This window comes from Chelonia mydas, chromosome 8 (assembly GCF_015237465.2).
Source record: "Chelonia mydas isolate rCheMyd1 chromosome 8, rCheMyd1.pri.v2, whole genome shotgun sequence".
Classification (NCBI taxonomy): Eukaryota; Metazoa; Chordata; order Testudines; family Cheloniidae; genus Chelonia; species Chelonia mydas.
The window spans coordinates 30520032-30545613 of NC_057854.1; the positions used below are offsets into that span (position 1 = coordinate 30520032).

Here is a 25582-nt window from a genome sequence, read left to right on the forward strand (position 1 = left end):
GTAGGGATGGTTATGCCTGATGCTGCAGAAATCTGCTACATTTCAATTTGTAATACAATTAAATGGCTTTTTTAAAACCGAAGATTCAGATGACACCAAAAGAGTTTTACATGCGTTGTTAAGTTTCAACATGGATCATTAATGATATGTTATGATGATGGGACAATGCCCTTGAAGAGGGCATTCAAGCAGTGTGCTGGAGGGTTTCCAGTGTATTATGTAGCTTGCTGCTATAAATATTTCTATTGACTGGAGAATTTTGTTTTGTTTTCATTTGCTGTATTTTTGGTTCGGTTTTGTGAATGCCATAACATGCTCAGTGATATTTTTTAGAGATCTTTCATAGTGCTTATTTCTTTGTAATGTAGTTCTCTATAACATATTGCTTGATATGTAAGTTTATAATTTGGGCTCCGTGTAAATAGGCTGTGTAACAGAGGGGTGCTTTCTAGGACTCTATATAGAAATGCAGGGATCTTCTGCTGAGTTCCCCTAATGTCAGGTGCTAAGACCTTGAATAAAAATGCAGTCAAAGATGGAGGTTTTGCAATGGAAACCTTAGTTTGGGAGAAGCTGTAGGCTAAGGTTTGTTTTGTTGCTGTTCTGCATTAATAACAAAGAAAATGACAGGGAAGTGGAAGTTGGGACTATTACCAGCATCAATGTATGTGGTTCAGGGCAGGGAGAAACTCCACCTGCTTGCAGGTGGAAACTTGTTTTTCCAGAATGGTTGATCTGCATTTAGAACACATGAACAGCTTTTAAAAATGTAACTACATTTAGCATCCAAGCATTAGCATTGGTGTTAGCTCTCTGGAGAAACTTCTCTTCACCTCTCTTCCCTTTTGGATTGTGTACAGCCCTTTCACATACTAAAACAATGGCTTGATAAACTAACAAAGCCTGTCTTTTGGGGAAAGTATTAGTTTTGTACAATGTAAGAGAATCATTTTACACTGCTTTTGTTTAAACCACTCATAAGTTGGAATGATGTGAGAAATTTTGAATTCTAGAAAAATCAGACCCTTGCTTTTTTATATTTACTAGAAAAGGAATCTGTCACTGGAGAGTGCAATAACTTTCAGACTTATTTAGAGATGTCTTCACAATGACTGTACGAGAATTGTTTAAAAATAATAGTCTCTATGTTCTACACTATATTGTACAGCATATTGGCTTTCAGTTACAGTGTTCTGAATTATTGTAGTCTGTGTTCCCTTGAATTCTTTGGCCCTGCAGAGCAAAGAGAGTGATGAATCAAAGTTCAGTAAATTCCCAGACACTGATAATATACAGGCATTTGCTATTCTGCACCAGTGGCTATCACAGTGTAAGCTGCAGATTTGCAGTTCTGATTCTTCATGGTCTCCATGACAATAGAAGTTACTTGGCAATTTTGGTACAAGTAGGTGAGCAGTGTATGTGGGAGGAAATAGACAGATACTCTTGTTTATATTACTAACACTGCCAGAGATATTGGGGCAGGGGAGTGGGGGAGAGAGCACGGCTAGTTGCTGCTGAAGTACGTTGTGCCACAACTTGTATTTTGCCCACTGAAATGCTAAAGGTTATGTGGAAAAATAGTGCTAGCCAGATGTACTGTAAATGGAGCCAGTTTTTAAAAAATCGGGATCCTTGATTCTCTCGGCTGTGCTTATTCAGATGAGGGCATGACAACAGTAGTAGAGGTGACAATATATGCTGCCGTTAGGAGTATTTTAATATATATATTCAGTGACTTGAGTTTACCATTGCTATGCTGACTAAGCCCAGATCTATCTCCTCCAATCTGCTGACTCTGAAAGACATGTAGAGTAGGAGAAATTGTGTTGTGCTGGTTTTGGGATTGGATTACAAGAAAATGGCTGAGAAAAACTTCTGGAAAATCTGAAATTATACTAAGTGGCTAGGCACAGATATGTAGATAATGATATTTCCTATGGCTCCCTATTTTTGCTGAGGAGATGATACAGCAGGTAGAGAACGTGAGCAGGTTGGGCTCTGATGATTATCAGTAAGGCTATGATTTTGGTAAAGACATTTTGAGTAAATTTTATGGCAGAGGTGTGGAGGGGGAAAACAATAAGATATGAATAGGTCAGCAAATGATGTAGTTTTCTCTACATCAGCATATACAAAATATAGTGGTGGTTCTAAAAGGTGAGGCTGGGGGAGAATGGGTTTGGAGAGCAAGCCCAACCCACAAGGGCGGCTCCTGTCCCATGGGGTTTGGTCATCCTCCTCACTCCAAGCTTGTGATTTGGCACATGGGGTCGCAATGCCAGGTTTGGTGCTGGTGCCCTTCCTTAGATGGAAACAGAGGGAGGATGGGCTAAACCTCATGTGTCAGCTCGCATCCCCACCTCTGGATTTGGGGGCCTAAACAAATGTGTTTCTACAACCATTTCAAAGATTTCATAGAATACATTCAGAATTCATTATTTTTGTAACCTCCATGGCAAAAACATCGCCCTACTCATCAGCAGAAATTAGGTATCAGTAGAGAGGAAGTTTTTCAGTGGAAATGTTTTCCAGTGAGTAATGCAGATTCAGCAGCACTGAAATGTTGAGTAAATTCATGTCAGTTTCACAAATTTGTTTCATTAAAAAAAAACTAAAAAAATTTCAGAAAAAATTGATATTTCATTTTGATATTTTTAAATGAAACATTTTGATTTTTTGTCTCAAAATGAGTTTTTATGGAAAATCGTCTTTAAATTTACTTTTAAAATATTTTTAAAAGTCTTTAAACTGAACCAAAAATTGTTTCATTTCGGTTGAGTGGAGTGTTACTCTTGACCTGAAATGAATTTTTTTAAACTCTTTGAGTTGCTGAAAATATCTAAAAGACTTTTGTTTTGATTCAAACCAAAATGTTTTGGGTTTTTTTGGAATTGCCATTGAATTGAAAAATCTATTATTCTCACAGCTCTGGGTATCACTCATTATCACAGCTGCTTTTCATTATATCAGGAATATTATCAGGCTCTGCCCTTGCAGCTTGAGCGCTGGTCTGTTAATATATAGTACCATAATAAGATAAAATGTAATCTGTAGCTGTTTCAAAATGTGGTAGCAATGTGCCCATTGAGGGTGGGCAGTAAGGATTCTTCCTACTCAGTGTTTCATGTTGTCCATGGGCTGGCAAGAATCACTTTTTTGGGGGTGGGAGGGAGGACTGGTTCTGTGGACTTGGGGGCAGGATCAGCAAGATGAGTCTTTGGGATACAATCAAACAGAACATAAAAACAGCCATACTGGGTCAGACCAATGATCCATCTAGCCCAGTATCCTGTCTTCTGAGAGTAGCCAGGGCCAGATGCTTGAGAGGGAATGAACAGAACATGCAATCTTAGAGTGATACATGCCCTGTTGTCCATTCCCAGCTTCTGACAAACAGGTAAGGGACGCAGAGTATGGTGTTGCATTCCTGCCCATCCTGGTTTCTAATAGCCACTGATGGACCTATCCTCCAAGAATTTATCTAGTTCTTTTTTGAACGCTCTGATAGTTTTAGCCCTTACAACATCCCCTGGCAATGAGTTCCACAGCTTGACCATGCATTCTGTGAAGAAGTACTTCCTTCTGTTTGTTTTAAACCTGCTGCCTATTAAGAAGAAATATGATAAATAATGTGTTTGAGGCAGAAATCTTTGGGTCCTCTGCCTCATACTGCAGAAGTTTGTTCTCTTGAATCTTAGCAATCAGTTTGTGTTGGTTTACATTTCTGAATCTATCTTCCTCTTTGCTTAAAAGAGTAGCTCAGCTTCTCATTTACATTTCTAGCTGTCCCATATCACAGGACCTGTAACTGCACGCTTTGTGAGACCCAAATGCAGGCTTGCAGGATGGGGTATCTTTTGGCACGTAAATTGTATTTAAACTATTAGGGTTTTTTTTTTTAATTTAGGGTTCTTAACAGACTGGCATTAAGTATTTTGCCATGCATTTGACACCTCAAGGGCTTGCCTGCCCTCAGCAGTCCTCTGGCCTGTCCAATGGCTTCCCCTCCATAGCTGAGAAGTACCATGCGTTTAGTTTGTTTCATGTAAATTCTGAAGACATTTTTATTTGCAAATATTTTCAATCTGGTGCACTGATTTATTTTTAACTTTTAGTGATTTTATCTTGTCATGTTATAGCTCTTTTATCTTCTGTACATTTTAATATTTTATGGTTCTGGTGTTTGTGAGGTGTCTAGATTGCTACGGCAGACAGGTATCTTAAAAATAAATTGTAGTGTCATTATTGCCTGGCCTAGCTCAAGTCATCAAACAACTTCTGAAGCTAAAGAGGAGCTTGTTTTTCAAAAAGACTGTTGCTTTGCTAAGAGCGGATTTTTCAAAAATGTTTCAATAAAGTATTGGTAATAATTCAATCAATTATTATAGAAAAGTGCTATACCTGGAAGTTGGTACCCACCTGCCCTTAGCGATGGTTTCTGCATGTAAGGATTGACACATGTTAACAGGCTGGTATAGGAGGAGCTTGCACTGCTGCTGTCTCTAGTGTACCTGCTCTTGTGAATAAACAGAGGATATCAGTTCTCTTGGGCTGTTGATCTGACACTTTCTCCAGCTCTTAAATTCAGTTTTAAAATATTCATACAAAGAAAATGAAATCCTAAAGATCTGACAAGCTATCATTCAAGAGTCAGTTCTAAAGGCAAGGGGCAAAGTAAGTACAAGGTCTTGTAGCTAACTCTGCATTTCAGGACCATCAGGCCAGCAGCATCTGAACAGAGGATATAGTGAGGAATGTGTGATACCTTAAGCTTAGTTGAGTAAGGCACAATGAGTTCAGGGAGTGCTTTAAATATATGCAACAAGATTATAAAATCAATGTGATATTTAAGTGGAAGCCAACCTAATGTCAGTGAAATATGAGAAGGCCTTTTAGTCTGTGTAAAAATTCTGGCAAAGGCATTTAGAATCAATTGTAGCCTGTTCTTAGTCCCTGCTGGATGATTTCCAAGGGGGAGAGCCGCAATAATCCTGTCAAGATATCAGAAAAGCATAGATAAGCATTTCAGTGTCCTCTTGAGAAAGGCAGCACCATAACCTTTGCAGTGTTTCTAAGATGATAGAACACTAGTCTTATGATGTGATTATTAAAGGAAAGATTAAAACCCGTGCTCTGTACCAGCTGAAGGAATTAACAATGTCTTGCAATAGAAGGCAAAGGCATGTCCCAGTGACGTTGAGAGTGAACCAAAACTAGTCTTTTTTGCTGGTTCTGAGACTCAAACAATCCCAAGGCAATTTTTGTAGGTGCTATTATGACTTATAGGACAGTTAGGCTTAGCTGTAAAGTTATTAGATAATCATACCAATTGATAGAGCAAAATATGTGTGTAACATATCTGCATTATGTAGCTGTTGATTTTCATTAAGTATATTTTGTTGTCTTTCAGTATCTACTTAGGCTGCTATTTTTGAAGGAGCCCAAGGAAGTTAGTTGCCCGAATCCCATTGAAGTGGGGAGTCTATGGCCCTCAGGTCCTTTGAAAATTCCACTCTGTCTTATGTGTTGGATCCTGGCTCCTATTGGTAAGGGTAGTAAACCTCAAGGACAAAAGAACACAGTATATATCTGTCAGGCTGTACATGTGAAAAGAAAGTCCTGATTATCAGGTGTCCCTAGCACAGTGATGTAGTTAAAGTGAGAATGTTTGTTAGTTGGATACATAGTAATATAATTTTTCACTGTGCTTTTTAGCATCCCTTTGTAAGTGCAAAATGGACGTATTGTTTATGGACTTGCTCATGGAGTAACTGTGCATACACAGTTATTTAATACAATTTTTTAATTGTGCATACACAGTTATTTGCTGTTGAATAGCTTCTCATGAGTGCAACAATCTGGTATTGATATTTTAATTCTTGATTAAAACATTCTACAGGGTATATAAAACAGATTAGGAGGTCAAATTTTGGTCCTTTTATTGTATTAAAGCTAAATTAAATGCATATTTCACAGACACATATTACAGTTTGGGGTTGGTTTCTTGTGTAACTTTAAGCTGTAATGTGGCATCTGGCACCATTTGTAACGAAAGCACTGGGTACTTGCTTTGTACAGATGTAAACTAGTATTCTAGTGGAAATTGCTACCTTAATTTTGCAAGGAGTGAACAGTATATATAATTCACCTTTTTGGTTTGGTTTTGCTTGTATGGTCAGCCAAACCGAAGATGTATTTCTAAAGGATATGCTCAGTCAACCAAAAACTGTTGCACCTGATGTAGGAGTTACTGGGTGAATTGCAATAGCTGCTTTATGCAGATCAGAATGGATGATCACAGTAGTTCCTTCTTGCCTTAAAATCTATTAATTTTTTAAATTCCCCAGCAACCAAGTGATTCTTCTGTTTTTCATAGCTTAGATTAGTAGGAAGCCTGGGATGCAGACTATTCAATACAGCAAATTAAATGTACCACACTCCCTTGCTTAAACCAAAATCTGGCCTCTTCCATGCATGAGCAAACCCACTGCAGGCAATTTTCATACCTATTACACGTCACCAAAAAAGACAAATATTGTGACCCTATGTGGTTTTCCTGCGGGGGGCTTTGTGAGATCATGAGTTCATATTTGCGCATTTTCTTACTACTTTTACAGAGGGTGAGAGAATTTGTCTTTTCTACACACTAAATCCGTGGATTTCAATAGGAATAGATCTTCCACTTCAGAGCTCTACACAGCTCTCTAAATTGTCCCCATATCTGAGAGGCAGCACAGCTTTCACAGGATGCTTGTTTTGTATGACCCTACCAGTGACACCGCCCCCCCCCCCAACACACACACGGATGCTTGGAGCGTGCAGACAGTCATGGGATTATTGAAGATTAAACATACAATAACTCTGGGGCAGGTTTTTGCTTGGGAATCTCCCCTCACCCTGATTTGACTGGAGCATAGAATAGAGAACAGCTGCTCCTTGTCTCCTTGCTAGGGTTGCCAACTTTGTAATCGCGCAAAACTGAATACCCCGTCCTGCCCCATCATGCTCCTTCCCAAAGGCCCTTCCCCTTCTCTGAGATCCCGCCCCCAGTCGCCCCATGCCCCCTCCTTCCATTGCTTGCTCTCTCTCACCCTCACTCACTTTCAATGGGATGGGGCAGGGGGTTGGGGTGCAGGTTCTGGGGTGGGGCCAGGGATGAGGGGTTTGGGGTGTGGGAGAGTGCTCCAGGCTGGGGAAAGGGGTTGGGGTGCAGGGGGAGGGTATGGGCTCTGGGCTGGGGATGCGGGCTCTGGGTGGGGCCAGAAATGAGGGGTTAAGGGTGCCGGAGAGAGCTCCGGGTTGGGGCAGGGGGTTGGGGTGCTAGAGAGGGTGTGGGCTCTGGCTGGGGAGTGTGGGGTCTGGGGTGGGGCTGGGGTTAAGGGGTTTGGGGTGCAGGAAGGGGCACCATGCTGGGGCAGGGGATTGGGGGTGAGGGCTTTGGCTGGGGGTGTGGGCTCTGGGGTGGGACCTGGGATGAGGGGTTTGGGGTACAGGAGGGGGCTCAGGGCTGGGACAGTGTGTTGGGAGAGTGTGGGGTGCAGGCTCCGGGAGGGAGTTTGGGTGCAGGAGGGGACTCTGGGCTGGGGCAGGGGGTTGGGGTGTGAGAGGGGGTTTGGGGTGTGGGTTCACGGCTGCTTTTTCTGCGACTCACAGGAGGCAACCGCCAGGTTCCTGCATCCCCTAGATGCATGGGTAGCCAGGGAGGCTCCGCGCACTGCCCTTGCGCCTGCAGGTGCCAGCCCCGCAGCTCCCATTGGTCGCTGTTCCCAGTCAATGGGAGCTGCGAAGCAGGCCCACAGGGTTGGGGCAGCACGCACAGCCTCCCTGGCCTCCCGTGCATCTAGGGGCTGCAGGGACCTGGCGGCTGCTTCCTGGAGCCATGCAGAGCCGGGGCAGGCAGGGAGCCTGCCTTAGCCCTGAGCCCCTGCTGCACCGCGGACCTGACTTTTAATGGCCCGGGTGGCAGTACCAGCCGTAGCTGCCAGGGTCCCTTTTCGACCAGGCATTCTGATCCAAAACCAGATGCCTGGCAAACTACTACTTGCTCACCCCGTCAGAACCTCCTGCTTTGGCGTGTTACTCTGACCTCACTAATCTCCCACAGCTTGCTCCCTTCTGCACTCTGAAATAGGAAGTTTCATGTTACTTTGGTTACTTCTCAAAGGGGTTTTCTTCTCAAAATTTTGCTGATGTTTGTTATTCATGTGTTCATTGACGATAACTTAAGGGAGAACTTATATTCGGACATACTGGATCAGTAACAACTTAGGTAAGCGAAAGCCTGAAATTTCTCTCTACACAATGACCATGTAAATAAAATACATAATTATAGACTTTTGTCAGGGTACTCCATAAAACTTCAGATCCTTAACCAGGCAATTACCCTTTCACATATTCTGCTAATAAGGTACAAGCAAAAAACATTTCACTGTAAATTGTAGCAAAATTGGGAAAGACAAGCTTACCCTAGAACTTCTTAAGGTAAGTTTAGGACAGGGATCGGCAACCTTAAGCCCCCTGGCAGGCTAGGCCGGTTTGTTTACCTGCCGCGTCCACAGGTTCAGCCGATCGCAGCTCCCACTGGCCGCAGTTTGCCGCTCCAGGCCAATGGGCGCTGTGGGAAGCGGCGGCCAGAACATCCCTCAGCCCGCACTGCTTCCTGCAGCCCTCATTGGCCTGGAGCGGCGAACCGTGGCCAGTGGTAGCCGCGATCGGCCAAACCTGCGGATGTGGCAGGTAAACAAACCGGCCCGGCCCACCAGGGGGCTTACCCTGGGGGGCCGTGTGCCAAAGGTTGCCGATCCCTGGTTTAGGACATACTGTATTGTATCAGTCATGATTGATTGGGGGAGTTGTTCCCCATTTTGTTTGGTTTTATATAAACTATGCATATAATTTATGAAATTTAAGAAAAAATATCTTTTAAATGTGCTTATGGCCAAATTTGCAGAGTATTACAGATCATAACATTAAGCGTGTTATTGTTTTATTGTTCCTGTTGTCAATATAGGCTATGTCAGACTACCTAGTTCATGTTAACATGGTCCTCTTTCAAACAGGACTACGCTGATGCAAACTTTTAGGACCTTTTCATTTGAGCCAACAGTTAGAGCACATACTTTGGTGTGCTCTAAATCACACCCTTGTAGTCCATACTGTGGCACAGTATAGACAAGCCTAAAAAAAAAGCCAGCTTATGAGTTAAGGTATAGGAAACTTGTACTGCAGTATAACATCCTTAATATCTACACAGTGTTGACAGTACTTTGTTCTTCTGGGGCTGTATCCAAAAGATTCCAAATGATATAGGACTCAGTTTATCTACTCAGAACCAAATCTGGCTACCATTAAACCTATTGGCAAGATTGGCCACCCTTACAAAGGATGAAAAGCTGAGGAAAGCCTTACTGGGATTCAAAGGTCTAGTTCCAGGAAGACTAGACTTTTCAAATCATGTGCATACACCAACAAGGCACTCCTTACAGTGATCTCTATCCCTCTTTTTAAAGATCTTTTTGCAGTTTGTTTTTTCAACATATATTCTCACTTGTCAGCTCATCTCCATTACAAGGTACTGTGCATCAGTCATTTCAGAGTCAAATTTATCTCTGATCGTCACATTTGAGTAGGTCTTCCATTCAGTGTAAATTACTGACATCAGAAATTAGACGATCAAATGGCACAGACAGAAGAACCTGAATAAAACAGAATAGCAAAACTTGAAAAATAAAATGGCAGGAAGTTGCTTTTTCCACTGTGTGTTGTCTATCTGAGTCTTGGCCCATGGTGTAAACTTGCCCTACCAAGCTGACTGTGCCGTCAGGGGAAAATACCTAGGAGATTCATGTGGATGATACAAAGTGCTGGGGCAATCTCTGTGTTCTTAATATGCCACTGTAAATCAGTCCTCAGCTCACTCACATTTTCGCTGTCCCATGTGCAGATGATGTGTTGGGCTTTCCTTGGAGTCAAGCATTCGAACATGTTGTAACAACTTTCCCTTACTGCATGCCCTTTCACAGAAAAGCCGTCTTTTCATATGTACTGTGTGTGTCTGTGATACCCTTCTGGGACTGTACATTGTGATATTTCCCAATTGCTGGTAATGAGATCTGCTGTTGCCCTGCCTTGTTCACACTAGGAACAAATAATCTCATTCCTTTGAACAATCTCATCTAGTTTTCAAGGGACTGTCCATATTTTTTCATTACATCTCTCTTGACAGACAGGCTAGCAGGGTCTGTCGTCAAATACTATCTATTGAAAAACTGATGGGCCGTACACTGCCTGGGGAGTGACAGTTAAAATAGCAGGGGATGCAGCAGCAGAGAAATCCACTTGAAAAAAGGCTCCTTGCCAGGGCCCTCACTTTATTTCCATTATAAACAAAAGAAGTCATAAAGTACATGTGGTTTGACATTTTTGCATTGCTTCTAGTCAAGGAGATTTTGCTCTAAAACATGTAAAAAATACAGGCAGAAAACTTAGTTTTGTCAGGCAGATGTACCTTGAGAGATTGCCTGCCAAAATTATTGTTCAGTAATAGAATAAAGGAACATGAAAATTGCCGTTCTGAATCAGACCTCTGGTCTAGCTCATCCACTATGATAGTGGCCAGTGCCAGATGTTATAGAGTGAGTTGTAAGAAACTTTGAAATACGATAATGTGCTCTCCATTAATGTTTCATCCAAATCCATAACAGAGATTTGTTTAAAACTTGAAGCATAAGACTTTTATAACCCTTCCAAAACCCTTTTAAAAGCATTAGTTAATATCACTCTGGACATGCTTAAAAACAACGAGGAGTCCAATAAACCTTAAAAACTAAGATTTATTTGGGCATAAGCTTTTGTGGGTAAAAAACCCACTTCTTCAGATGCATCACTTCTGGATATGCTTGTTAAACATATAAATGCCTAATTCCTATTTGAATCTTGCTAAATTCTTGGGCCCAGCAACATCTATGGCAGTGAGCTCCACAGTCTAATTGCACATTGTGTGGGAGAAAAACATTCTCTTTTATCAGTCTGGAATTTGCCACTTTTCAATTTAATCGAAGGTGCTCGTGTTCTCTTGTTACGAAACAGAGAGAACAGGAGCTCACAATCTACCTCTAGACCATTCATTATTTTGTATAATTTTATCATATCCCCTCTTATTCATAAGATAAACAATACAAATCTTTCAATCTCTCTTCATATGAATGTTTCCATGCCCTTGTCTCTTCTCCTCCTCATTCACTGAACACACTCCATTTCTCCAGTGTCTTTTTATTGAGATGGGGTGACCAATACTGTATGCAGTATTCCAGATAAGGGTGAGCCATTGATTTATATAATGCCATTATAGTATTTTCCATTTTATTTTCCATCTCATTCCTTGTGCATCTTAACTATGAACACACTGTTACTAAGGATATAATGCTCTGAAATTGATGTTACAGTGGCTGAGTGTATCATCATTTATCCTCAAATTTTCATTTTAACTTGTATGCTCTCTACAAAGACATGATGTATACCATTTCTTCCAATGCACTCAAATAAAACATGCTTTGGTAAAACACAATTATTCTGGTTAATAAATGGGTAACTGGGTGAGTTCTGTGGCTGGTGTAAAACAGAAGGTCAGGCTAGATGATCGAATGGTCCCTCTGGCTTTAAAATCTATCAGTCTCACATATGACTTGAGTTTGAGCTTACTTGCAACATGTAACCCCAACTCATGCCTGTCATTCCAGAGCATGGTGCCTAAGTTAGGTGCTCACAAAGTATATAATTGCGGTCTGAGACAAAATGTCCTAATTCTTGGCATAGTGAGTACAGAAATATCTAATATGGAGATGCAGTCGTTCATACAGCATATCTGGATGATATTGGTACAAACCTCCCTACTTGTTTGTTTGGGGCGGGGCAGAGGTTGGTGGTTTGGTTTTTTATGTGTTTGAATAGCAGAAGACGACACTGATTAATTAGATGACTAGAGCTAATTTGGTTTCAGTTTTTCTTTAGGTGTAACAAGCTGTGCTGTTGTAGTAAATAGTTGTGCTAGGATAATAACATCATTATACATTTGTACTGATATGTGCAATGGGTTATTAAAGGCCTAATCTATCAAGTGCCCCATAGCCTTAACTTCTACTCCTCTTCCCCCACTGGATATGAGTAACTCCTATTGACTTGAGTGGAAGTTACTTGCATCTTGAGTGGGAGTCCAGTGGGTTCTTTGGCAATTCTTGGTGCATAGTATGTGCTGGAACCATGTGCCTACCGCTTAGCATCATAAATGAAGTCAAAAACCTTTTATTTGGTATTAAAATTGAATTCTGGCCCTTCCACAAGATCATTAATATGGTAAGAGCATTCTGCTACATCAGAGTAGTGCTGTAAAGCATCCCAGCTAATTGCTTTTAATTGAAACGCCTGCATAATGCTCTTGCAAAATCCAGACAGTTTTCAGAAGGATAAAAGCAAAGTGTGTCCTGCCAAATGTTGTGTTTAATACATATTGTTAAATAGAATCTAGTTCTTTATTTCAAACAATAATATTTATTTCTGTTAATTTTCTTGGATAAAATATTGATTTTCTGCAGTCAAATGCAGTTGCATTACTTAAAATCAATTTCCCTGCCTCAAAAAGATAGTGATAATTCTTTTATTCTCTCTGGAGGCCATCAAATTAGAGCTGGGAATCATCTGTAAAATACATTAGTAGCTAAGCAGAGCTGGTGGCATTGTAGGTTATAAATGTGATAGACCTAAGAAAAAGGTAAGTTGTTGCTCAGTCACATATACAAGACAAGAGGCAAGACTTACAGTCTTAAAACCCATCAGTCAGCACTGAAAAGGAAGGACAGCACTGGCTTAGCAACCAATTAAAATAACACAATTTTAATTTAATCAAGCCTGTATATTTGCTGTTACTGATATGTATAGGGAAAATTACCTTTCATGGTTAGAGACAAATGCAAGGATAATTCTTTTTAAGGGACATTGAGAGATTAAGGTTAAATATTATTCCATTGTTACTTTTAGTCCCTGGCACTGTTAAATCTTAATGTGAACACTAGTCCAGTGGGGGTTATACTAGTTTAAGTCAAAAGAGACTCAGAATGTGTCTGTAAAGCATATGATAAAAGTATGGTGATTTGTATGCATTGAAGTTAAGCTGGTTATAATTCTGTAATAAGAGGTTGCTAATTTTTCAGAATATGTGATGAAACAGCATCTATCCAATGTACATCTTAGTCTTCATAGTTCTATAGAGCAGATTGTATTGCATATGTTACTAAAATAAAATAACATAGAAATTACTTGACATAAATATTTCATGTTTCCTTCGAGGTCAGTTAATAATTGTTTTGCAGAATAGAGTGAATTGTGTAGTTTTAAAAGTTTCTGCAATTAAAAATCTAATCACATTACTGCATAAATGAAATTAGTGGTTTTATCCTCTACAAAAAATATCTTCTATATATCCTTTATCCTCTATATTTACTGTCTTAATCATAAACTAATGTCTCAGCTGAATGATGTGAAATAGAAATATATTGATATGCTCACATACAGTGCAGTATTACTTGGTATAATAAAGATAAATAAAAGAACCCTATAAAGCTGTATTAGCAGATACTTACACAAAATACCAGTGAAATAACATTTTTACTGTAGTTTTTTACCATACCATCTCTGGCCACTCTAGCTCATTCCTCAATACTGCCTATAAAATCGGAGAGCGACATCTTTGTTTCTTTCTTTCTTCTGGGAGTACAGTTTCCCTCAGTTCCATCAGCAAACATTATGCAAAAGGTATCTGCCCTCGCTCATTCATTATTGGCCTGTTCCAGGAGAAGATTATAGTGACCAGTAGTGGAGAGTCACAACTACTGGCTTCTCAGCAAGGCAGTCTAGTCAGGCAAAATCCTAGCCCAGTGAGAAGGACAAAAACAAACAACCCTGCATATTCTGACATTATGAAACACCACAGAAGAAGGACAGCTTTCTACTCTTGTGCATGGATCTTTCCCCTCCTGCCAGGGTTTCCTACAGTCTGATGGCTTGAGCAACCCCACAGTTTTATGTAGCTCCAAGACCTCAAGAAGGATGAACGGCTGGTTTTACCCGTCCTAGTAGAAACTAAAAATAAAATGTCATAGTGTGTGGTTTCTGGGGCATCCTTCACCTTTCATTTGGGTGCTAAGAAGATTTGAGGGACACCAGTCACAGTTGTGGGAGGTGTATGTTACCCTGTTTGAAGTGGTGTGTAATCACCATTTAGTGTTTGGGGGAATTGTGTGTAGATTTTTGGCCCCTGTGACATTTTTTTTTCTTAATAAGTTCCAGAATTGGAAGTTCTAAGGCAGAACAGGCACTCACTCTCGGAAGGAATTATTTCCAACACCGCAAAAGCATCTGCTTTGAGTGGACTGGTTAGCACTGTAAAAAGAGCATTTGTAAAGACAGGGTATATGACTGTGTTTAAATAGGCTACGTTTTTTCTGGGAGGAAATTAACACTGCTAATTAGTCCAACTGGAACAGGGAATGTGCTATAGGATTGGAGGCTAGTGTGTGGCAGAGGTCACGGAGGCTCCCCTAATTCAGGCTAGTACAGAGGTAGGGCAAATGGCCAAAGCACATCATGATAAAGTTCCTAATATGGAAGGGGAATATAATGACTCTTGCACTAATAATTTTACATTCCTTTGTCACGTGGAAAGAGAAGGGAGGAACTCAGTATAGAGAACATTCAATACTCAGTCTGGGTTTATCAGATCATCCCAGACATTAAAGGAAATGGGAATTTTTCATGAAGTGCATTGCACGTTCAGCATTTTCCTGAATAACTTTAAATTTCTTATTGTTTAGGTTAGTTCAGTGAACTTAGATGAACTAAAATGAAAAACTTTATAGTACCTTAAAAATATTGTATGATCTGTGCCTTAATTGGATAGATTTGTGTCCCTTCCTCTTAGAAAACAACCCCCCACCTCCACACACACACACACACACACCTGTCACAAAGAATCCAAATTAAACCAAGCAACCAAATCCCAATACAGGACCCAATACAGGACCCAAACTGAAAAAGGCTTTGTAAATAATAATATTAAATAATAGCAAGTTCTTACCATAGTGCTTATCCATAGATCTCAAAGCACTTTACAAAGGAGTTCAATATCAATATTGTAAAGCATTGTCAGGTTTTTTCCCTGTGAAATAAATGCCGCACACTACCCCAGGGTGGCACATCAGTGTCTGAACATCTGTTCAGTTCTGAACTGTTACAGTGCATCTGCACTGGGAAAATTGGTACACATTCTTCAGCAACAATGCAGCTGTGCTAGTGCTCTCATAAATGAGGCTTAGGCATTTTGTCAGGAAAACCTACAGGCTGAGTGAGTTAGGCAGGTTTTCATGGCAGGTCAGTAAAAAAAAAAAAATTCTGGGCCCTTGGTATCATAAGTGCAGTTGAACCTTTGCTGCCAAATTTTGTCTATTGCTCTTAGTGTAGAGAAGGTCTTGGTGGAATTCTTTGAGGTCACCATAGAACTAATTCAAAAACTTTGCTAAATGTGGTTGAAGTTTTGTGCTATTGATTCCAGAATTTTCAGAAATATAATGTATATTGATTCACATTTTCTTTGCAAAAAAATTAAAGGTAGGGCGAAAATTTTCAGAGTTGTTCAATTTCCACTGAGTGTATTGGGAGATATTTTGATAAAGCCCTATGTACTGCTTTGAGAATTCAGGGTTAGATTTATATTAAGCCTATCTGTGTGTGTGCACTTCAGTTTTTAATTTGATTTTTCCTGCTGTTGTGTGCAGTCAGTTTAGTTGAAAGAGAATAAAACTGATTAAAGGGTGATTGACTTCTTGGAATACAGGAGTCAGTTTTGTTTTAAATAAATGAAGCTGCTGTTTAAGACATTCGCAATATCTGGAAAGCTACTGTAGAGGACTACACAAAGATAAAAGATGCCACCTCAAGCTTGTTTATGTATTCACATCTTTGTTCCTGTGTATTTCAGAAGGAAAACAAAAACTAAATTGCTGCTCTATAGATGGTTCCACTTGGCTTTGCTGCAGACTTCTCTTATCTCTACTAGTGTTTCTCTTTGTAGCAAATTTTCAGTGTGCTGTTTCCTTTCAGCTCTTTTTACTGTTGTATATTACCCTTCATTCCAGATCACTCCCACTGCTACTTCCCTCCCTTTCTAGTTCCCAGACCAGCTTCCAACCCCTTTTTCTGCAAGAAAGTGGCTGTACTTCACTGCAGGAAAATGACTTAATTTGCACTAAAATAAACTCGAATTAGGAGCATTTAAAATAGTTTCTTTGTATGGTTGTATTTTGTGCTTTTATAGTTTCCGCAGAATATTAACCTGCTAGTTATCTTTAATTTGGAGGTGAGTGTAGTAGAATGGCAGCCCTGGATAAAAGAGTAAGGAACTTACAATGCGTTTATTATTAAGTTGGCCATGTCCCTGCTAGCCCACTGGTCCTTAATTGGTCAGGCCTGGCCCAGGGTGGAATGAGTACAAAGAATCACAGCTCCAAAGATGAAGCTAATGGAAATAAGCTCCCTGCCTCCTCAGGTAAACTTGGAGATTTTGAAAGGATGGTTGCCTGTTGCACTAGATAGGAAGTTCATGTCAGATATCTAAAGCAGCCTGGAAGAAGGCATGAAAGCAGGTATGGGAGAAGAAGGTGATTGTAGTAGAGTGATTAGGGAGGTGTGGTAAGAAATGAGAGCAGCTATGTAAGCAAGAGTAGAATTGCACAAATACTTGAAGGTGAGGAGGAAAGCTTTAATTTGATATAGCAGATGAGAGGAAGCCAATGGATGGTTTTGTGTACAAGGAAGATGTGGTCCAGGCAGTAGGTTACAGGTGATTTTAGCTGCTGTGCTTTGGACAGAATAAAGCGGAAACCATGCAGTGAATCTTCCGGTGCAATGATTGTTCATTGTAAATGATTGCTCTGCCATTGGAAAGTAGATAAAGAATATATACTATACTTTATGTGCATGCAGATGTATCATCTAAGGAGGTCACTATGTAAATATGTTCTGTACAATGTAATGGGACAGATTCTATCCACTGGTTCTTCACTGTTTTGCACTAGTGTAAATGAGGACAAAATCTGGCCCAATAAATATACTTACGCGATAAATCATTTACAATGCAGTCATGCTCCTTGTTAGATTTTACCCTGGAAAATGCTGGGCAGGGAGAATGGAGGGTGATTCTAGTGCTGAACATGCACACAAAAAATTAGATTGTAGAGAAAAAATACCACTTTTGTGGGATGGGAGGTGCTTGAAATGTTAGTTTAGACCCCCCACAGATAATTGTAAGACCAAGGCTTGTAGCACTGCATAATACTTCTGTATTTTGGAGAAATACTATGCTATCATTATATCTGCATTAGCCTTAAAGGAACAATTTTGAGAGAGCCTTAATTGTATAACCTTTAATAGACTTTTAAATCTGAGAGGCTGCTTTTATTCCCATATAATTTCTGTTGTAAAATTACTCACATTTTCCCATTAATTAATCCAGTATTTAGGTAATTGTCCTCTTATGTTCAACTAAACTCTAGCTGTACTAAATTTTAGCTACTATGGAATGTAAACAGTGAAACAAGAATACAGCAGACTGGGATGTTTTTAATCAGAAACGAAAAGCTGTCAGTAAGATGTGCAAATAGAGTACCAAGGCTTTGGTTTAGTCATCTATAAAATACAAGAAGACAGGTCCAATGAACTATAAGACATCAAACATAAATGTAAAAATAGAACCTCAACCTTAGTACAGCAGAGGATGGATCTACTTTATTGTAAACAAAAAATAACTACCCCCTAACCCCCCAAAAATTCAATGACAAGCTGTGAGAAATGTATGTGGGGTGGATCAGTTTCCAAATTTCAGACACTGGGTACACATTTGATCAGCACAATAGGCTGTTACATAACAGCCTATTACAATTTTTATATTTTTGGTCTAGGCCTTTATACCTGGGCACATGACTTGGAGGAGTACAGGAGAGCATGTGGCTTGGAGGTGAATTATATTCCTTTGAGAAAACACAAAACTACTACATAAGGAATATCTGATTCACCACTTGAAATTCAGTTTATACCTTTTTGAGCACAAAATGCTGCTGTTCAAGGTTTTTCATAATATGATAAAGTGTTGTGTTACCATCTGTATCAATATAGACATGCACTAGAGTTCTGAGGGTACATTTTTTTTCTGAAGCACTGTAAGCATTACTATGTGTGCAAAAAAGCTTTGAACTACTGTCACTCTAAAGGGCATCACAGTGCATTCCTTAGCTTTTATTTACAGTAATTGTCATGTTGTGCATATGCTCATGACCCTACGCAGGTGAGATTATTCACTTGTTTCATGAATGTCCAGAAGGTCTTTCTGTATTACGTTTTTACAAAACAGGAATTGCTAATATGGTGGTGATTTTTAACATTGTGAGCCATATTCAGATTACAAAAAATGCTCTTATGTATATTAATGATCTGACTTATATTTGTATAATACCTGTTACCCAGAAAGTTCCCAAAGCACTTTCCAGACTTCACAAACTATGGGTCATACTTATACCAGTTTTGCACTCCACTCCATTGATTTCAGCTGAGTTAATGTATGTCTGATTTGCACTGTGAAAATTAGCTCAGACTCAATATGTAGTGTGAGCACATCACCCACTACTGAGAAGTAAATTGTTTATATATTATTTATATATATTATAAACACATAAACAAATATTATTCCAATTATGCCTTTCGAGAAATCAGGTAGACCTGTTGACTTACTGTTAACTGTTTGTACTCTTTTTAGATAAAAGTAATAGTTTAAAGCTTTAAATATTCTGCTCATGGTATGTCTTTAACTACTGCCTTTCAAAAGCGTTAGAGCATTAGTATTTAAATTTTATTTTGGTTGCTTTTTGTTGACATGTATGTGGGTTTCACACATTTAAACTATGGACATATATTGTGACACATGAGGATAACTGTTTAATTGGCCACATGAACCTTCCACCCTCACTCCATGTGCACACATCCCAGCATGTAAAAAATACCCACAAAATAATTAAGTAAATGTTTAACTTACACTAGATTAATATTGAAGGATAGTTTCATTCTACACTATATGCTATTTTTTGTCTAGTGTTTTTATTATTGCTTGGGGTTCTTGTACATTATTTGAAGTTACTACAGCAATCTGTCACCATTTGGTACGATAAAGTATGCTCGGATTAGGGTTGCTAGGGCTGAAGTTTGTCATCTTTCTCCTATGACCCTAACACTTAATGCTTCTTTTCCCATCAGTGCTACACATGCAGCTCATGGGCATTGACTTTAGTGGAAATGGGGCAAATGGACACCTCCCCTCTTGATTGACTATCTTATCATTGACGATGTGGTTTGTTTATACTAAATCTGTAAATAGGGTAGTTTCTTTTTAGCTTACACTTTGCAGTATTTGTACTAAGGCTGCAAGACACACTCTACAGTTCTTTAAAGTTTGATGGATCATTGGTGTTTTCTTTACTGTTCAGGAGTTTTGAGTGTTTACTGGAAAAGTGGGTTTCCTTATCTGTATCTCATTGCCCTTTGACAACCTAGTGATGCTTTTTGTTCCTGCTAATGATATAATGTTGTTAATTATTTGGTTAACGGACACTGCTTTGTTAAGAAGTTAGATTGTCAGTCTGGTGTGAAGATGTTTCTGTGCATGAAGGTGGTAAATTAATATATGTGATTTATTGCATCTCTTCATAATAATGTATTCTAAGCAAAAAATCTTTCTGTTAACATCATTTTAAGTATTCCTGCATCAGTCAAGTGTTCACTGTGATTACACTTATTTTTACACATGTTTGACCTAGTTTCAATCATACATCTCTGCTGGGATTCATTAGATACATCTTAACAAGGCTAAGCACAGCTGAAATGGCTTGTCAACTTTATTTGAATAACTTTATCTTCTCTGAAACTTTTTTATTTGTATTTAAATATTCAGTTCCCTACATACAGTGCTGCTTTAAAAAAGAAACTTAACATCATCACAGTCAACTAGCATGTTTGCAGGAGGTTCCTGATTCCAAATGTCTTATGCCCAAGTTATAAACGTACTAAGTGAATTTAAAAACTGATTGGTTAACTTGTGGAGTTTACTTTATTATGAAGCAGTTAATGGCTCTTAAATATTATAAGATTCTTAGACAATGTAGGATAATTTAGATGAATACACATAGAGGAGTTGACAGAATTGTGAAGTATACTTAAGTTCTAACAGTGTGAGAATGGTGATGTTGAGAATGCCTGAGCACTTGTGAAATGAGAGGCTATACCTGTTTCCTGCTGGCTTTTGGAGAGGGGTGAGAGCAAGTTTTCAACATAAGAAATCAAGTGGTTAATTATAATACTCAAGGTTGCTACATGTAAATGATTAAAAGTCATACACAAAGTTAATATACAGTACCAATATACATTTAATATACCGTTCAGTCTTAACATGATATTGGGAAGTGGAGGGGGGGTCGGATTTTTGACAGCAAACCTGCTGTGCTGGCACCTTCCATTTTGTATATCAATCAGTCACATTGCTGTGAAAGTTGACAGGTTTGCTGCCAGAAACTGTCTAACAAAACTGTGATATTTATTGGTAGCAGAACTGCTTTCATTAACCAACATATGTCCTCTGTTAATTTCCACAATTCCCATTTACAAGTTACTAAGCTCATGCACTCATGCTAGACTGTAATACTAGATACTGCTAGACAGATTTTAAAAGTTGCCACAAATAAATTAACATTCTTAAAGTCATTTTGGCTGAACAGCAAGACAGTACATCGACTAGAGTCTAGTACAGAGAGTGCTTATCTCAGCAAATGGTTACTTCAAATTCGTGGGAGAAAACACATCCTGTAGCATCTCTTGAAGCTTCTTAAAGAGAAAAATACAACACATGCTTTTGTGTGTAATATTCTGTAATTTGTGTTGGCAGTTATTTCTTTCAAAATTAAAATCAAGACAGTGGAAAAAATTAACAGTCTCACCACTGCACCCACTGCAGCTTGCTATTCCTGGCAGTTGTGGATTTTAGTTCACAAAAGAGTCTAATTTGAGCAATACCTGTAAAAGTAAACTACTGTAGGACATAAAATCAGCATTTTCTTTTTGAAGAGCATCAGTAACCAAAACCATACAAATCCTTACCTGAAAGCTTTGGGATTACCCGCAGAAAATGTATCTTCTTAGTCTTACATAGTAGGCAAGGTTCTGGCTAGCACTAATGTTACTCCAAAATAAGGTATAATAAGTCCTTTATATTGAAATTTTCACTGTTTATATGCAAGAACTGTACTGGATCTGCTCACGTAGGAATAAATAAAAAAGCAGTACAAACTGAACAGCAGCTATCATATGAAAGTAAAAGACCTCTAGTGGCCATAACCTGAAGTTAAGAAAGGCTTCCTTTTTTTGCAATAAGTAGTAGCCAAAATGGTTGGGTGGGATAAACTGCAGCTGATACTTTACAGTAATGTGTGATCTTGTTGAATTTATGATGGTAACAAAATATAAAGTCAATCAGAATTAAGAGAGGAATCTGATTTCCCAAAATCAGTACAAATTAGAAATGAACTTCTGGTTGGAAACATCAGGGACTCACTTGTAAACTTATCAAATACAAAGTTTTGAGTAAATCTGTCAGAAAACAGTTATTTTCTAGACTTGCCTCTGCTTCATATTGTTTTTCTTTTAGAGAAATCCAGAGATTATTTTGAGTTGGCTCATTATCAAAATAATTGTTGTAATTTTTTCAAGATAAAAAGTATCAATAGGAAGATCAAAGTATCAATAGGAATACTGTGTTCCTCAAAGGGAAACTTTAGTCATTTAGCCTTACCCCTGTATCCTGAAGGTTTGGCAAATAAGAAGCACTTCTGTAAAAGGAAATGGAAACCTAAGATTATGAGTCACTTTCCCTTTTATTTCAATTTTGTTTTAAAGTTCAGAAGAATATAGTTTTACAGAATTTAATAGGGATGAAAACATTTGGATCCTATATACATTTTACAGGGTTCAACAGAAGCTACTTGAAAAGTCTAAAAAATTTAAGCAAATATCCTCTTTTTTTTAGATTTTCATATCCTTCCTGAAGAATTCTGTAGCAGGGGTATAATTATTTTTTTATGAATATTCAAAAGGATCTTATACAAAGTTTTCATTTTCTATTAATCTGTTATGCACAAGTCCTATGCAATATAACATTATTTTTAGGAATTTTAAACCACATACGAAGTCATGTCCTGTAGGAGTTCTCTTAAGAGTGATACCACTTTTTCAACAAAGAAAGTTGCTTAGAGTAGTATCCTCAGTATTGCCAGTTGTAAGTTATTGTTAAGCATATTTCACAATGTATACACAGTGAGAAGCACTTCTTACCTTTTGAAAATTCACATTCTGGGCTGGCACAGGTTTTGTTTGTTTTTAGTGATCTAGTGATTTGGCATTGCAGAATATAATCCATTATTTTAATTTCCTTCTAAATCTACAGTTTAGATGTGCAGTTCCTTACAATTTTTTTCTTTTTTTATTTTAGAGTCATTTTGTGGCATGCATGACAGCAATCTTAAACCAAATGGACAACCAACATTACTCCTTTTACATTGAAACCTTTCAGACAAGTTCAGAGCTAGTGGTAAGTACAAAGTATCCACATTTAAAGCTGGCAAATAGACAAATGGCTCTCAAATACTTCATATTCTGCACTGGACTACTCAGTACACTTGATTCTAGTAGCCATAATTGTTTAAGAAGAACAGATAGTTTTACCAAATACTAGACATTATTTCTAAATATGGAGTATCATCAAAAGGCTGATACACATTTGTTGTATATATCTCTTGCCCCATAGTCCCTGTAAGTTTACTTTTGCCCTGAAGAGTGCTTGAACGATACCAGGAGTTGGATGCTACCTCAGTCAGAAGCTTGGAAAGATATAGGTGTTGCTGGTGTAGGTAGATCATTGTCCTGCCTTTTTTGTCTTCCCTACGTGTTGGGGAGGTTTGTTAGATAGTTTGCTAAGAGATGACTCTGCTAAATGGTAAACAGCTCTTCAACAATTTTTCTCCAAAGTGTCTAAATTAATATGCTTTCGACTGCGACTTTTTTCTATCCGTTCATCTGTGACTTATTTTTTGCTCAACAGCTCAGTGTAGTGGGCCTTTAACTTTTATTCCCAGCCTACAACTGTTATTTTACAGGACTTTGGTCCCAATTCTCTCTCCTCTTTATCTCCATTAAAAACTCCATTGTTGACCCAGATTGTGTTTTTGTGCTGAGTAGCTACAATTGTCTGATTCTCATGGTGCAGCTGGGTTTGCTCCAGTTTAGGTTAGAAGTGCCTAGGAGCTGCTCTAACATGCACCAGCTGATACCATTCCCTAAATGATAACAGCAGTTTTGTGACCACACCCCTTTCCTTTTCCTCCCTGCTGTTGAAACACTCCTTGCACCCATGGTCAGATGTAGGCAGTGATGCAGGTGCTGGATAAAACCAGTTTTTTGCCAGCTGAAAACTCCTCTTGGAAAATTTCTCAGATTGCCAGATCCAGCTGCTTTTCAGACCCATGTACTGTCAGAGAGTTCAAATGGTGCAGATCATGGCAGATCCAAGCCCAGCTAGTCTTACTTTTTGCAATGTTCCAAATGAGTCAGGCTACCTAGTAAATGGGGATATTTTGGTGTATTGTCATCTTCCAGGCACTTCGGGTGCTCAGAAACAGCCTACATTTAGCAATTTTACCAAAGTCTATGTAGTGCAGTAATCCCTAATCTACTTGAGCAAGTCAACAGGAAAGAATTGTAAAAAATAATGTCATTATGCTTATTTTTTCTGCTTTTTAAATATATTGATTTGTTAACACTTCATTTTTCCTCAATAGCATAAAAGTAATGTCATAGAATCATAGAATCATAGAATATCAGGGTTGGAAGGGACCCCAGAAGGTCATCTAGTCCAACCCCCTGCTCGAAGCAGGACCAATTCCCAGTTAAATCATCCCAGCCAGGGCTTTGTCAAGCCTGACCTTAAAAACCTCTAAGGAAGGAGATTCTACCACCTCCCTAGGTAACGCATTCCAGTGTTTCACCACCCTCTTAGTGAAAAAGTTTTTCCTAATATCCAATCTAAACCTCCCCCATTGCAACTTGAGACCATTACTCCTCGTTCTGTCATCTGCTACCATTGAGAACAGTCTAGAGCCATCCTCTTTGGAACCCCCTTTCAGGTAGTTGAAAGCAGCTATCAAATCCCCCCTCATTCTTCTCTTCTGCAGACTAAACAATCCCAGCTCCCTCAGCCTCTCCTCATAAGTCATGTGCTCTAGACCCCTAATCATTTTTCTTGCCCTTCGCTGGACTCTCTCCAATTTATCCACATCCTTCTTGTAGTGTGGGGCCCAAAACTGGACACAGTACTCCAGATGAGGCCTCACCAGTGTCGAATAGAGGGGAACGATCACGTCCCTCGATCTGCTCGCTATGCCCCTACTTATACATCCCAAAATGCCATTGGCCTTCTTGGCAACAAGGGCACACTGCTGACTCATATCCAGCTTCTCGTCCACTGTCACCCCTAGGTCCTTTTCCGCAGAACTGCTGCCTAGCCATTCGGTCCCTAGTCTGTAGCGGTGCATTGGATTCTTCCGTCCTAAGTGCAGGACCCTGCACTTATCCTTATTGAACCTCATCAGATTTCTTTTGGCCCAATCCTCCAATTTGTCTAGGTCCTTCTGTATCCTATCCCTCCCCTCCAGCGTATCTACCACTCCTCCCAGTTTAGTATCATCCGCAAATTTGCTGAGAGTGCAATCCATGTCCTGACAATCGTGGTGATAAAAAATTGTTTCCGTATTATGCTGTTCAGAGACATTGTTCATTTGGTTACCCTTAACCAATTTGACTGTTAAGAAAGAGCCAAATCTTCTGCTGAGTGCCACTTATGTGGTACCAGTGGGAGTTGATGGCACTTTGAGTGATTGGCCTCACAATTCAGTAGCTGCCTCTTAAAGCTCATTACAGAAACCTTGGGGGTAAACCTCCATATATGCAAACACTTAATGATAGAATAATTGTGTTAATGATTATATTGCAATAATCTCTGTCTCTTTGGTAAGTGTTCTTTAGAAAAGAGAAGTGGTTTGGTTTTGTTGTTTTTTGTATGAATGGTTGTGTGTATTTATAAGTTTATATGAATAATTTCTGAATATAACTTGCATTCTATCTTTAGAAATGTGTATTTTGAAAAATTGCTAAATTAAAAAAAAATTCAAGTTTTCTAAGCGATGACTCTTCTAAATGGTAAACAACTCTTCAACAATTCTACTCCCAAGTGCCTAAATTTAATGCCGTTTACTGTGAATTGTTTTTCTGTCCATTCATCTATGGCTTATTGCTCAAGAGCTCAGTGTAACATGCCTTTAACTTTTATTTCTAGCCCACAACTGCTATTTTTACAGGATTTTGGTCCCAATTCCACTGCCATTGA

The 25582-nt window shown here is 39.0% G+C and overlaps 2 protein-coding genes across 4 annotated transcripts in view; one reads left to right on the forward strand and one right to left on the reverse strand.

Moving 5' to 3' along the window:
* Positions 1 to 21426, reverse strand: part of INSYN2B (inhibitory synaptic factor family member 2B) — a 123392-nt gene extending 101966 nt beyond the window's left edge. The window contains exon 1 of the mRNA XM_027833634.3: positions 21247 to 21426. The gene's annotated coding sequence lies outside the window, so the exon portion shown is untranslated. The remainder of the gene's footprint in view (positions 1 to 21246) is intronic.
* The window catches only part of DOCK2 (dedicator of cytokinesis 2), a 495629-nt gene that overhangs the window by 330791 nt on the left and 139256 nt on the right, over positions 1 to 25582 (forward strand). For all 3 annotated transcript variants that reach the window (XM_037906215.2, XM_043520976.1, XM_043520978.1), the window contains one exon: positions 22634 to 22732. In XM_037906215.2, the coding sequence (XP_037762143.1) occupies positions 22634 to 22732 (99 nt within the window). The remainder of the gene's footprint in view (positions 1 to 22633; positions 22733 to 25582) is intronic.